Genomic DNA, 15,904 nt, shown 5'->3' on the forward strand with positions numbered 1-15,904 from the left:
GCAGTTTGCTTTCTGGGAATTATTTTCAGACTACCAGTTAAGCATCCACTTACATTAGTAGAAAATTTTTCTTTCAATTGTGAGGCTCATTTATCTTTATTAGTGAGGATCACTAGGACCTAGAGTCTAGGCCATGGTTTGGCAAACTGTTTCTTAAAGGGGCAATTAGAGTAAACATTTTCAGCTTTGTAGGAATATGTCTTAACTATTCAACTCTGTCTTAGTGCACAAGTAGTCATAGATGATATGTAAACCAATAAGATTTTACACACACAATCAATTGTCAGGCCTACAGGCCATAGTTTATCTATGCTTGGCATAGGCCATGGGAAAAAGCCCAGTGGAATTTTAAGACAGGAAAAAATGGTGTCATGATGCCATCTTAGTGAATTTTCTCCATTGCTATGTTTAAGATTGCTTCAATACAAGTTTTGTTAAATTGTCATTTTACTTAGAAATTGTCTTGACAGAATTAGAATTACCCATTTTGATTCTCGAACTTATCAGATACTATCTTGTCATTCATTGGCAGATTCTGATATAGTACATTTAAGAAAAGTTAATTGATTTCTATCATTTTTTTAAATGCCTATTTAACAATAATGTTCTCTTTTACAAATTTATTATAAGTTGAACGCATGCCCCCATCTCAGCTTGATTTTAATAATCAAAACAAATACTTGAAGAAAAATCAGATTTATCAGTATATTTATCTTTTTATAAATAGTAATTTCATTTTCTATCCTAATTTTTTTTTTGTTTGCAAATGAGGATGGGTCATCTGTGCATACTTGAAAACTGAATGCTGCAATCCTGCCGTCTTGTTTATGCTTCATATTCACCTACTTCATAAAAGGATTTGAAGTGGCTCTAAAGTTAAAACTACAGTTGACCCTTGAGCAAGGCAGGGGTTAGGAGGGTTGACCTCCGCACAGTTGAAATTTGCGTATAAATTTTGACTCTTTAAGAAGTTAACTACTAATAGCCTACTGTTGATTGGAAGCCTTACGGGTAATATAAAGTCGATTAACACATATGTTGTATATTATATGTATCATATACTCGGTAATTTAAGTTTACATGGTCTAAGATGAATCATCTGTCAGTACATACGTCAGTGTTGTCTTATATGATACAAAACACTGTAGTTGGTATATATATTACTAATACTAGACATCAAAAATAAAAAGATTGTGAAAAACAGATTCATATTTATTTGCAGGTATAATGATTCATGAATTGATTATGAAGAAGCAGCAATATGATTGCTTTATGGTAGACTAGTGTCATTGATGCAGTTGCATCACTGTAGCCTAGCCTGTACACTATAAATGAATCATAAGGTTGAATCATTGTTACTTTTTTTTAAAAAAACCACCTACCTGTGATGATAGGCTGATGTGCAGTTTCTCCATTTACAAGAGAGAGGCATGCATCTTGTACGGTGATATAATTCTTTGAGAACAAAGTTAGAAAACAGAAGACTAACACATTGTTAATTTTATATTAAATATCACCTTATATCTATGTAAGGAAAAACTATTATCTGCATGTATTTTATGCATTCATGACATACCTAACTTTTCTTATTTTTTTCCCATAGCTCTTTGCTACTTGATTTGTCTGCAAGCTTTTTCAAATTGTCACAAATCCTCCAAAAATTTTCCAGTATATTTACTAGAAAAAAATGTGTGTATAAGTGGACTCGTCCTGTTCAAATCTGTGTTGTTCACGGGTCAGCTGTACTATAACATGGAATGAGGAGCAGGGAAAAGGAGAGTTACTGCAGCTGCATAATGAATACAGATCTGATGACTTTGCAGGTAGCCAGAACAGATGAGGGTTTTTTTTTGCTGTCAAAGGTAGATTTTATTGTTGTTGTTGTAGTTGTTATTTTCCCCTGAAACATCTTGTAGATGTGCACTGTCCACATTTTACTTGTTTCCCTCAGCTGCTAAGTGTGTACTGTTGCACTGTGCATGCCTGGTAGATGCGTGGAAGGCAGAGAACCCTGCAGTAGTTTTACTCTTCTGTTGGGCTAGTTAGCTTCCCTTGCTACAGTGATGGCTTTACAGAATGATCTTTGAACTTGGTCACATCATTAATAAAATTCTTTAATATCTTGCCCCAGACCTACCTCTGGGCATCTTTGTTGGCCATAGCTATCACCCTAGTGGAAGCTACTTGTGTTTTCTTGCCCTAACTACTTGAAATAGTTTCCTATTGCTGTCATAACAAATTACAACAAATTTAGTGAGTTAAAACAAGACAAATTTATTTTCTTACAGTTTTGCAGGCCAGAAGTCTGGTATGGGTCTCACAAGACTAAAATCAGTTCATTGACTATGTAACTTTCTGGAGACATTAGGAAAGAACCTGTTTCCTTGCTTTTTTGGGTTGTTGGCAGGAACTGTGTACTTTCTTTTGGTTGTAGGACTGAGACCCCATTTTCTTGCTGCCTTATAGCTGAGGGCTGTTCTTGGGTTCTAGAGACTGTCACATTCCTTGGTGTGTGGCCCTCTTCCACTTTATTCAAAGCTGGCAACAGCAGGTGGAGTCCTGGCATTCCATCCTTCTGCCCCAGCCAGGAAAAGTTCACTGCTTTTAAGGACTCACATGATTAGATGGGAGCCACTTGAACAGTGCAGGCTAACCTCCCCACCTCAAGGTCTGTACCCGTAATCATGTTGCAAAGTCCCTTTTGTCATGTAGGGTAACATTCACAAGCTCTGGGGATTAGAACATGGACATTGTTGGTGGTGGTGTGGAGGTCTTTATTCATCTACATCCCTGAATTTCTTGCTTTACTTTTCCTTTATACTTCTTGCACTCAGTTCTCTGTGTAACAGCCAAAGTCATCTGACCAAAATCAGAATTTGTCTTTTCTGTGCTGCCCTAGCAATAACTTCCTGGCCCGCTTAAAATAAAATCCACGGTCCTCCTCATGGCCTAGACAGCCCTGTGTGAACTGTCCTTCTTTAGGCTGCAGCTCAGATGGCACCGCTTCAGAGAGACTTTTCTGAACTTATATAAAACAGTAGTCATGCGCTTAGCTTGTTTTGTTTTTCTTCCTATTATTATTTCCTGACATTATTATTATAGATCTGTTTCTTATCTTTCTCTTCAGAATGAGAGCAAGAGTTGTTTGTGCACTGTTCTATCTTCAGTGTCTAGAACATTGCCTGGTATGTAATAGGTTGATATTTGTGGAATAAATAAGTGATTTTTTTCCACTCAGCCATGATCTGAACCCTCTTCTCCTGACACTGAACTTTAAACTTATGAATTATTCAGGTGCATTCATTAATGCTACCAGTACTTGGCACATGCTCTTTATTGTGCTCCTTATATCCTTTCCTCTGCATCTTTCCCTTTTCCCTCATGATCCTTTGTATCTAACCTTCAAAATCTACCTTATAGCCTGCCTTCTTAGTAAGTCTTTTTCAGAATTCCCACAGTTGTTTTTTTCTCTTTGGTTACGTTATTTTGTTTGCATTTATATTTCTTTGGCATTCTGTTTACTTCTCAATTAGACTTTGTGGTTATGTCAAGTTTATTCTCCATTTAAAATGTAATTTCAAAATGTGAGTAATAACTTCATGCTTCAAAAATAAGAATAAAAGTATTTATAGTGGAAAGCCTTACTCTCATTTCTGTCGCCAGGCATCCTCTTGCTGACAAGCCCTTTCTTACTTTCTTGTGTCTTTTGTGAATTTCTTTATACAAATACAGGCAAATGCTTTCCATGTTAGTACACACTTTCTGTACATTTTATGGTAGCATAGCACTTCGTGAATTTTTATTATTTAACTGGTCCCTACTGATGGATGCCTGTTTCCATTCTTCTGCTTTTGTAAACTATGCTGCAGTAAGCAATCTTTGTTTCATATGTGAACAGGTATATCCTTAAGATAAACTAGAAATGGGACTTTTGGGTTATATAAAGCATCTATTAACCTTATTTTATCTTGAAAATTCCATAGTTGGCAATAGAAGGCTCTTATTAAATATCCAAACCTCCTAAATATTCAGGCTGCCTGAATGTAGACAGTTACTATATCATCAGCAGATAATGTTTATGTTCTCAGATCTCAGCTCCTCTTCCCCTCAGGATCACAGGCATATAGGATGGCCAGCTAGCTTTTGGGCATTCAGTACCATTTAAATGCAAACCTTAGACATGATTATTCTTGAATTCTTTATTTATACATTTATTTTCTTACACTATGGAATTTTAAGCAGAATATTTATTAATGCTATGTCTGGGATATTGTGAGTATTCTCATTTAACCAAAACAAAAGTTGAGATTCACTGTGCTCTCTTCATGCCCGCATGATACTTGAATATCTGTGTCATCTATGGTTAGAGTGATTTTGAGAACATTATGTTATAAGTGAGAGATTTCATGAGGAAGCGTTATGCCTACATAGAAACTAAGATAAACACTGTTTATTCTGATTTAATTAAAAATATTAGTATTTGAAATTTCATTATACACAGAGAAAATTTTTATTTGTTATTCTATTATTTCACCTTTGCTTGAGAACTGGTTGATGGTGGAATAAACCACTCTAAAGTTCTCTAGCACAGATTCTTAAAATGGTAATGATTACTCATAACTCATGCCGTAGCAATGAACGTATTAGGAATAGAAGAATGGCTTGAGGTTGACATGCCATCATGTATTTAAGGTGCAGACATAATAGATAATATTTGGAAGGCAACTTACAAGGGATGATGTACTTAACATGACAAAGGTGATGAGGATCTCTTAGGTAGAGAGAAAATCCCTTGTGAGGCATTTCCTTTAGGGTTTGACTTTGTAACTCATTATACCTTAAGGCAGTCATGTTATATTGTGTGTAAAGTCATGTTATTACATATTCTCCATACTGGCTTCCTCAGAAAATAGCAAAAGACTCAAAAGCAGACTGGCATCTGTGATATTTTCAAGATTTCAGTTTCTAGAGCACCTCTTGGAGTCAGTCTCCATTTTTCCTTTTGTCACCCACCATCTTTGTAATACCAGTAACTTATTGTCATGATGGCTAGGTTGTATGTCATCTGTGAAATTATTTTATTTAGTAAATAACTAAGACATCCAGAAAATGTTTATTAATATGTCTTAGAGCTCCATTCCAGATGACTGAACTCTTTTTTTTTTTTAAACGACACCTAGTGGCTAAAAGGAGAAATTTTAGGTACCTGGTTAGTTCCTTTATGTGGAAAAGCTTAACCGTTTTGGGTAAGTCATTATTGTACTTAATTGTAACATCCTGTACTATTTTTATAAAATTATTTATTCTTAGTAGTATTTTAGAAGAGCTAACCTTTATAAGGAAAAGGAGTTGTGTGTGTGTGTATTTGTTTTTGGAAAGTTAATTTATATTGCTGCCATATGCGTGTGGAAGAATATTTCCTTTGAATGAAAGGTTAGCAATAAGAATATTCAGTGTGACACACGTTCCCTTATTTTCGGCCTTTAAGGTATTATTTGAAAACACCAAGTCTGTTTAAAATTTTTTATAAGCCTTGGTAAATACATTTTCCTTAGATGATTTTTTTTTCCCTCTGTGGTTTAAGAGAATCTCAATTATTCTTTTACATTCTGAGGAGACTAAAAGTGAGTGCTTATTACTGAGAAAATATTCTGTTTGAGAAGAAAGTAATTTAAAGAAATCAGAAGCAGAAGTTAATTTATTTCCTGGAAACTTTATATTGGTTCAAGCTTACACAGTTACTGTGGCCCCTATCTAATTATCATAATCTTATTTATGTGCATGACATTAAATTTACATAAAGTGGAAGGAGAAAATATGACAAACTTTTAAGTACTAGGGAGGAAAAAGCAGATTGGGTATATATAAAAAGCAAGCAATTTGCAAATCAGCTATACATTTCAGGGAAGTCTAGGGGTAAAATGTTAACAGAAGACACCTTTGATAATATGAAGAGGTGACATGAAAGAAAAATACCACTAGCTAGCAACCTTAAAAGAGAGTCTGCTTTTAGCTTCTAAATTGTCACTCTGATTGTCTCTATGTGACTGCTTCATGTGACTCTTCCATTCCACAGTTGTGTTTATATTATTTTACAGGCTTCTTTAGGTTAGTATGTTTTTGTGATTGCCATGTGGTATTATTAGATTGAGGACATTTTTGAGAAGGTTTTCATATATTTTTGGTGGATACTTTCATTTTGAAGGTTGGGAATGTATGTGGTTCTGGTGGTTCATCTGCCCCAATATTCATGGGATTGTTTACAAAAATTCAACTTTGTATCTTGACAGATGTTCCTGAGCTTATTTGGAACTGACTTGAATATAGTGCAAAAGTTGCTAAATGTATGTTAACTTGCACTGTGGGTGTAGAATTTGCACCTCGAAGTATGGGAAATGTTTTTTTTTATTGCAAGTGGGACAATTGACTTGAAATATATAGAATGCTTATTTTTTTAGGCCCATTTAACATTTAAGGTCATTTTGCTAAAGTTAGGATCTTAAAAATATATGTTGTATGCGGGTTTATTTATTTATTTATTTTTTAGAAAACTGAGTAAGCTACCATCTTTAAGATTTGCTGTGTTTGAGAGGTAGTCCAAAACAATCCAGTAAAAGCAAATGTTACTGTATTTAGGGGACTTAGTGACTCCTACATTTTCAAACTAGTAGGGAAAAACTCATTTCAGAAGAGTGTTGGGACTGGGAGTGGTAGGAGAGAGATTTCCTTCTCCCTAAAGAAGCTCTTCTCAAAACACAACATTGGCATATATAATTTTTGTCATATGCAACTTTTATTTATTCAGCCTTTTTCAGAGTAAGCTGTCAGTTATTTTGGGGAAAATAAGCCTTGCTTTTGCCTAAAAACTATCTGAGCAAATAAGGTGAATATATACTAAATTAATGTCTCAGGGATAAGTGGATTAGCTGGCAATAAGACAACAGTTTTTGGCTTTTTAATATTGGTTTCACTGAGCAGCCCTCTTGGCTTTAATTTTGTTTTAAACAGTAATCAGAAACCATTTTCATGTATGCTCAAAAAGTATGTTTTTCACAGTTGAAACGGTGACTTTAAAAACTTCATTATGATCAGATGCTCTTTGGTTAGTGTCCTTGGTATTTTGAAATGAATTTTGATACAGGTTGCTAACAGCAGAGATTTTGTATGCTGTATTCAGAGATGGACCACGTGACTTTGATGAGCTGGTACCTCAGAACAGTCTGTGCATACATAACTTATTATTGACTCCTGAGCAATAAGCATAGGAGGGGAAAGATTTAAATTTTATTTTATCTTGAGGACAAAATCTTAAGAAGGAAATCCAAAATCTTAATTTTTTTTTCTTTCCTTGATGATTTTTAATCTTTTTCTTTTTCATTGTTCTACTAGGGTGACATACCTTCTGTTGAATACCTCTTACAAAATGGAAGCGACCCGAATGTTAAAGACCATGCTGGATGGACACCATTGGTAGTTTTCTAGTTGTTTATCTTTCATTATCATTCTGTTTATGTTTTATAGTGATTATAGTTTATAGCTATGTAGTCATCTATGTATCATCCTCTGCCATATGTAGTCTCCTTTTAATCTGAAGAACTTATATTTTCAACATATAAGAGTAAATGATTATGCTTTATCTAGCTTTTCAGTTGTGACAGGTGAGAAATTGGCTACCTTTTGAATTACTGCATTTAGATATAAGAATCCAGTTACACCACATTGATGAATTTAGCTCATTTATTGAGAGATAAGTGTTACAACAGAAACTGGGCTCCATTCTGCAGCATTGCGAGTCATTGGAACCACATTTCTTGGAACAAAGAACAGGAATGTATCACAAGGCAGTGATTCTTACTGAGGATCTTAGCCTCACTATACCCTATCCAATTGCAAACACACAAGAGGCAGTAGAAATCTTTGCTCAGGTTAAACAGTTTTTTAAAGTCTTTACTTATTATTACTAAAAATACAGTGTGAAGGATAGTCTGGCAGAAGAATGGCACAAATACATGGAAACAAGTACTGTATCGGCTAATTGCATTAGGACAGTAAGCATGTGGTTCAAGTGCAGCCAGAGAATTGTCAAGAGATGAAGTGGATGCCCTTATTCTGTGAACTGTAAATTCACAGAAATTGAGAGATTCTCATTAGACCAGGTGCAAAAAATGTTTTAAAGTTGTATATAATGACTTCTTGCCAATTTTTTAAGCTGGGAATGTTTAGACTGGATCAGAGTCACTTTGTTGTTTGGACTCCACAGGCTGGCTAACCTTTCCAAAGAAGGGTTAAGTTTTCTTTTAAGCCACTAAGGCAAACTGTAGTAAAAGTTGGTGAGTGATTCAGAGGACCCGATGCCTAATTTGGATTCCTTTCTCCTGGAAATAGACCTACAGACATTTAATGTAGTGTATCGCCTATTAAGATTTGAATGTGTGTACTTAAAAAGCACGGTATGCCAGAGGTTAATTAGAATACAGCATATTGTTAGCAGATCATTAAACATAAGGAAAGATGTGCATGTGAAGCATCTTTGAACATGCATTCAGTAAGCTCTTTCTGAGTACCTACTCAGTGTTATTTCTCTTATTGGCCCCAGCCATACAGTATTTGTAGCTTCAGGGACTGGAGGGGCTTTGTCTGCAAAGGCTGTTTGCTTTGTTGGGTGCTTATGTATATACGCAGGCATATCACTTAGCTTGTGGCTGAGCACCTGATTTAGTGAGCTCTGTTTAGCCTTGGAGGATTTCAGATTTTATGCATGATCTGGTTGTTAAATATTTTCTATGTTTCTTTTTTTTCTTGTTTTAAATTTCTTACCGTAGAACAATTTAGGAGCTATAATTGGTCCAAAGCTATATTTTCTTCCAAATAAAGAGAGCTTGACCCAAGCCTCAAATGAAAAAAATCTTTTTCCATGAATTGCGTGAATCTTGATTGCCACATATCTGACCAGAAAGACTATTAATAGTGGCTTTTACTTGGTCAATAACTTATATTCTGTAGGAGTATTTAGGTAAGAACCAATTTACTGATCGAGGTTCACATTTGTTTTCCTAACGTGTGGTTTTGTTATGATACTGTTCATTGCTCTTCCTCATCACTCTTCTCACTCCTCTTGTTTATCTTTAATTAGCATGAGGCCTGCAATCACGGGCACCTGGAGGTGGTGGAATTGCTGCTCCAGCACAAGGCATTGGTGAACACCACTGGGTACCAGAATGACTCACCTCTTCACGATGCAGCCAAGAGCGGGCACGTGGATATAGTCAAGCTGTTACTCTCCTATGGAGCCTCCAGGAACGCTGTGTAAGTAGTTCAACTTAAAGACTGTTTTTCTTACTTATTCTTGAATCAAGGTCTATGATGAAGCAGAGACTTTACTACCCAAGTTGATGGCTCTGTTTTTTTTCACAACTAAACTTAGATGTGGCAGTTATATTCTGGATTTAAAAATCAGCATTCATGCTCTTTTCTTTTACGATACTTACATATTTGAGGGAGATTTGCTCTTTTAATTCAGAAACAGTTGTAAATTAATTTTGGAAGCTTTGACTTTCTGGAAAAATTCACTTAGTTTTTATATTATATAGATTGATTCATACTTATTAATAAGGCAAGAATTAGAAGCATATAAGTACTTGGTATGCTTCCCAGTGCTTGAGAATTGTTTTAAATATTCTATTCCTTTTCTCCCTTTTTTTGCCTATTTAGTATAACCACAGTTAAAATATGTAAGAATTCAGATGTTAGGCAAGTGCAGTCAAATTATTTCTTAGATTTTTTTACATCATTCAAATGAAGCTCTGGGTAAACTGTTTTGCAGGGTTAGGGCACAAGATGCATTAGTGAATGCTGGCGGCCGCATTTTAAAATTGCTGTTGTCGAGAGTGTCACAAGCAAATAGTGTATGTGGATTTTATATCTTTAATCTCTAACTTGGTTTATGTCTCCATATATGTTATTTTACGCTTTTCATTAACAAAGTAGTTGAAATGAAAATGCAAGAATCGCCTCTCTGTACCCCCATTACTTCTACAGGTTTGGAAGGAGCACACAAAAGTCAGGACTTATTCTGGTTACAGAGGCAAATAAGGATTACAAACTGCAGAGCTTCTAGGTTGTAATTTTTTTTTAATAGGTAATCATATAATATAATTGAAAAACAATAACAGAGGGAGGTCCCAGACTTTGGTGCTGTTAGTTTTGGTAAGTGTTTTTAATATCCCTTATTTCCTGTCATATGTGATAAGATAGTTGGGGCAAGCTTGGGGAATACATATCTAATATTTAAAAATTTTTCTGTTCTTTTACATACACACACACACGTACATGTGAATTATACTAGGTTCATGTGTGTGTGTGTGTATACACATATATATACACATGTAACAGATATGACCCTCCTGTGGGCATAGCAATCCATTTGGTAGAGCAAGTGGTTGCTTGGGTCAGGTGAAACAGAGTAGTTTCCATTCGTGGATTCTTAAATCAGCCACGACTCCTCTAATAAATGGAGCACTGGTCAGGGCATTAGTGATTCTAGCTTTTATTTGTGACTCCATTATTGACTTTATAGCCTCAGGCAGGTTTGTTTTTGTGCCTTGGTGTCCACGCCTATAAAACATGGGTGATGTCTGCTGCTTTTCTATTTCTTTAGAGCATAGTGAGGATTAATGAACCAAAACACAGAGCCTGTCTTATGGTTTGTATACCATGATTCTTCACTACACTCTGAAGCTCATTAGTACACAAGGTGAGGGCCTGAGACAGTGAGTGGATCTGCCTTCACAGGTGCCTTCTCAGATAGCTGTGTTGTTCTCAACAGGCTTACATTGTGAAGTGGCAGGTTTAGTTAGGTACATCGATAGCCCAGCACTGTCTAGTAGATCATTCTGCACTCATGGAAATGCCCCGTTTGTGCTGGGCACTCAGTAGCCACTAGACGTCTGTTACTGTTCAACACCTAAACTGTGGCTGTTGCTACTGAGGAACTAAACTTTAAAATGTATTTTAATTAATTTAAATAGTCACATATGCCAGGTGGCTACTGCACTGGAGAGCTGGTTGGTACAGTTAGGATAGTAGGGAAGAAGGTTTATTTGGTGACAGAAGTTGGGAATGATGTTGAGTAGAGGATAGTAAGGCAACTGTAGGGCAAATGCTTGAGTCGGATGAATCTAGGGTATAACAGCACAGGAGCGGTTTCTAAACATCCTTATTCCTTCTATTCTGGACTGTTGGTCATCATACTTAAGTATTTTCTGTGCTTTCTATTTTATTTTGTGGTAGTTGTTGACCTGATTGGCTTCGCCATTTCCTAACTGGTTTCCTTTTCAGATTACTTTTCATACAGCAGCCCAGGAACTTTCAAAATACACAGTTCTGGCCAAATGACTTATTTGCCTAAAACTCTTCACTGGCAGCTCTTAATGTTTTTAAAATAAAAGTCAGACTTCAGAACCTGGTTTGTAGGGCTCCAGATGATCTGGCTCTCCTCAGCTCTCCAGCCCCGTCTCTCCGCAGTTCCTCCTGTCCCCCTTCTCCTTCAGCCGCTTTTTGCACTAGCCTTCCTACGTTTTTATTTCTTTAAAATGTGCCAAGCTGTTTTGCTTCCTAACCTTTGAATATGCTTTCCCTTTGTCTGGAATATTCATTTTTGGTGGTCTATTTCTCATTCTTTGGGTTTCATCTTAGGTATCATTTCTTTCTGTTGGCTTTCCCAAACCTTTGTCCGTGTGTTGCGCTTCCTCCCAGTCATAGAACAGAGGTGGTAGTGTGTCTGCTTCTTACTCTCCTCTCATTAGGTTGTATGCTCTACGTACCAGGGATCATGCCTGCTCTCCCAGACCTGCCGAGTGCCTAACGTAGTCTATACCCACATTTATTTATAGAGTGAATTAGTAAGTGTTTGAATGCATAAAAAGATGGCATATTTTTTCCTCTCTTGATAAAAGAGGCTGATGAGAATAGGAATTGCCTCCCTCTGCTCCCAACTTGACTATAATTGTGAAGAGAATGTCTAAAACCAAGTTTCCATAAGCTGTACCTTGTCTAGGGTGGTAAGAGTGGGTTCCTGGTAGATGTTGGAGTGGATGATGTCTGGTCCCCAGGCAGAATTGTTAGTCTCTTGCCCATTGGGCATCCATGTTACCTTTTGTGGGATCCAGGCTATCCAAAGTGATTCTTCTAGCCTTGACATTTGTAAGGTCTATTTTTCTCTCTGCCAGTGCTCTGTATATTGTCTTTCTAGAGTTAAGTACTTACAGGTGAGAATAGATGAAACTTGTTCCTGTGCCGCCTTCCATTTCTTAAGTAGAGCATAGGGAGTGGGGCATGGAGACTATATAAGGTTCTTGCTGCTCTATTTTTTGCCTAAAGTTCTTGTTCCTTTTCAGCCATCAATGTCTCAGACTCTGGAATCTGAGTTGGCAAGCATGCTTTCTTTTTTTTCTCTGCTTATTATATCTTATACTCTTAATGTATCTTGCAGTAACCAGGACTAGACTCTTTCCACCCCTGGAAGAGGGGTAGGAACCAGAAAGGGCAAAAACTATTCTTTTATCTTTCCTTCTTTAGGCCTTGGTACTTTAACTAATTGAGGTTGTAGATAAGTAGGGTCCTTTTGCTTATTCTAAATTTCTAAACGGCATTCTTTAGCTCTAGAACAGACATTCTGGCAATCTTCTTTAAGTCTTCTTTCTATTTAGATGCCTTCTTTTTGGGGTTTCCAATGAAATGCTGTTAGGTTTTCTCATTCTCTTCTTCATCGCTCTCTTTACTTTTTCATCTCCCCAGTTGTTTTATCTGCTTCTTGTAGGAGAGAAGAGACAGATATGTTAGTGGTTACGGAACAGAATGATACATGCCTTCACAGCTCAATGCCCCAAGATTCTGTGAAAATCTAGGATAGGGGCTAGAAATATGACTATAGGAAATTGTGAAAGGCTTTCTAGAGGAAGTAGCACTTCAACTGAATTTGAAGAAAAAGAATAGGAGGATGGGCTCTTCAGAAAGAGGATGATGGATGCTAAGCTACTAAGGCCAGGCTGCTTGTTGGTTTCCTTCTAGGAGCTGATGCAATACTGGAATGACGGGAGGGAGGAGGATTGGGATGAGAGGCCAGAGAAAGTGGGCAGAGGCAGTGAAAGGCCTTGTGTGCGAAAGAGTTTAAATTTTAAGTTGAAAACTTTCACCTCTACACTGGGCAGGAAACTCAGTGAAGAGGTGTGTCCAAGAATCTAGGGGAGAAGTGATGGGAGTTTGAGTTAAAGTGGTGACAGTAGCAGTGAGGTGTGAAGTAGGAAATTGGCTGTTTTTGATTTACTGTGTTAGCTTTCAAAAATATCCTATTATGATTTTGATTAAAATTGTATAAGTGTATAGATTATAGTGGATTATTAAAGTTGATTTCTCACTCAGGACCGTGGTATGTTTCTCTAAGTCTTCTGTTATATGTTTTAGTAAAGTTTTTCATCTCTTTTGTATATGTGTGTTTGTATACACATGCAACTAACTATTTATTGAGATTTTTCTAGGTATTTGATTCTTTTGTTGCCCTGGTGAAGTGGATATTCTGTTAATAAATACAACTTGTTATTCCTAATATAGAGGAAAGCTGTTGATTTCAGTGTGTTTCTCTTATATCTAGCAAACACCTAATTTGAAGGATCTAATGATCATTTATTAACTTTCATTTCTTACTGCATTTGTCAGTTTCCAGAACAATGTTACAAAATAATCATGATGGCATGCTTGTTTTATTCTCATTTTTTTTGTTTTATTCTCATTTTTAAAAAATATTGGCTGACCCACCATCAGTCCCTCCCATCAGGAAGCGCACACGAGCCTCCTAGATAGCTTCCTCCACAAGAGGGCAGACAGCTGTATCAAGCAGTATCAACAGTATTTTGTCTTGTGGAACTGAAAACCACAGCCACAGAAAGAGAGAGAAAATGAAAAAGCAGAGGACTTTGTACCAGATGAAGGGACAGGATAAAACCCCCAGAAAAACAACTAAATGAAGAGGAGATAGGCACCCTTCCAGAAAAAGAATTCAGAATAATGATGGTGAAGATGATCCAGGACTTTGAAAAAAGACTGGATGCAAAGATGGAAAGGTTTACCAGAGACCTAGAAGAATTAAAGAGCAAACAAACAGAGATATGCAACACAATAACTGAAATGAAAAATACACTAGAAGGAACCAGTAGCAGATTAACTGAGGCAGAAGGGCAAATAAGTGACCTGGAAGACAGAATGGTGATCATCACTGATGTGGAAAAGAATAAAGAAAACAGAATGAAAAGAACTGAAGACAGCCTAAGAGACCTCTGGGACAATGTTAAACACATCAACATTCACATCATAGGGGTCCCAGAAGGAGAAGAGAGAGAGAAAGGCCCTGAGAAAATATTGGAAGAGATTCTAGTTGAAAACTTTCCTAACATGGGAAAGGAAATAGCTCCCCAAGTCCAGGAAGCACAGAGAGTCCCAGGCAGGATAAAAACCCAAGGAGAAACATGCCAAGACATAGAGCAGTCACATTGACAAAAATTAAAGACAGAGAAAAGTCATTAAAAGCAACAAGGGAAAAACGACAAATAACATACAAGGGAACTCCCATAAGATTAACAGCTGATTTCTCAGCACAAACTCTGCAAGTCAGAAGGGAGTGGCACGATATATTTCAAGTGATGAAAGGAAAGAACCTACAACCAAGAATACTCTACCCAGCAAGGATCTCATTCAGATTCAACAGAGAAATCAAAAGCTTTACAGACAAGCAACAGCTAAGAGAGTTCAGCACCACCAAACCAGCCCTACAACAAATGCTAGAGGAACTTCTCTAAGCGGGAAACTTAAGAGAAGAAAAGGACCTACAAAAACAAAAACAAAACAATGAAGAAAATGGTAATAGGAACATACATATCAACAATTACCTTGAATGTAAATGAACTAAATGCCCCAACCAAAAGACACAGACTGGCTGAATGGATACAACATCAAGACCCATATATATGCTGTCTACAAGAGACCCACTTCAGACCTAGGGACACATACAGACGGAAAGTGAAGAGATGGAAAAAGATATTCCATGCAAATGGAAATCAAAAGAAAGCTGGAGTAGCAATAATCATATCAGATAAAATAGACTTTAAAATAAAAAATGTTAAAGAAAGGACACTACATAAAGGTCAAGGGATCAGTACAAGAGGAGATAACAATTATATATGCACCCAATATAGGAGCACCTCAATACATGAGGCAAATGCTAACAACTAGGAAACAGGAAATGCAAGGCAGAAATAGAGACACAGATGTAGAGAACAAACATATGGACACCAAGTGGGGAAAGCGGGGAGGGTTGGGGTGGAATGAACTGGGAGATTGGGATACCAAATTGTACACTATAAATATATGGTGTTTATTGTCTGTTAACTGTACCTCAAAAGTTCTTTAAAAAAATGGCTGCAGGTTTACAAGTCAATATTAAAATCAATATTAAAAATAGAAATCTTCTCATACAGATGACCAAGAGTCACATGAAAAGATACTCAACATCACTAATTACTGGAGAAATGCAAATCAAAACTACAGTGACGTACCGCCTCACACTGGTCAGAACGGCCGTCTTCAAAAGGTCTATAAATAGTAAATGCTGGGGAGAGTGTGGAGAAAAGGGAACCTTCCTACACTGTTGATGGGAATGTAAACTGGTATAGCTATTATGGAAAACAGTCTGGAGATTCCTTAAAAAATTAAAAATAGAGCTGCCATATAATCCAGGAATTCCACTCCTGGGCATATACTGGAGAAAACTGTAATTCTCAAGGATACATGCACTTTGATGTTCACTGCAGCACTATTTACAATAGCCAAGACATGGAAGCAACCTAAATGTCCA

At 36.7% G+C, this 15,904-nt stretch overlaps 1 protein-coding gene across 2 annotated transcripts in view; it reads left to right on the top strand.

Annotated features, from left to right (window-relative positions):
- BARD1 (BRCA1 associated RING domain 1) overlaps nucleotides 1-15,904 on the top strand; it is a 72,437-nt gene that overhangs the window by 30,936 nt on the left and 25,597 nt on the right. For both annotated transcript variants that reach the window (XM_057747253.1, XM_057747254.1), the window contains exons 5-6: nucleotides 7,390-7,470; nucleotides 9,134-9,306. In XM_057747253.1, the coding sequence (XP_057603236.1) occupies nucleotides 7,390-7,470; nucleotides 9,134-9,306 (254 nt within the window). The remainder of the gene's footprint in view (nucleotides 1-7,389; nucleotides 7,471-9,133; nucleotides 9,307-15,904) is intronic.

This window comes from Hippopotamus amphibius, chromosome 8 (assembly GCF_030028045.1).
Source record: "Hippopotamus amphibius kiboko isolate mHipAmp2 chromosome 8, mHipAmp2.hap2, whole genome shotgun sequence".
Taxonomy (NCBI): Eukaryota; Metazoa; Chordata; class Mammalia; order Artiodactyla; family Hippopotamidae; genus Hippopotamus; species Hippopotamus amphibius.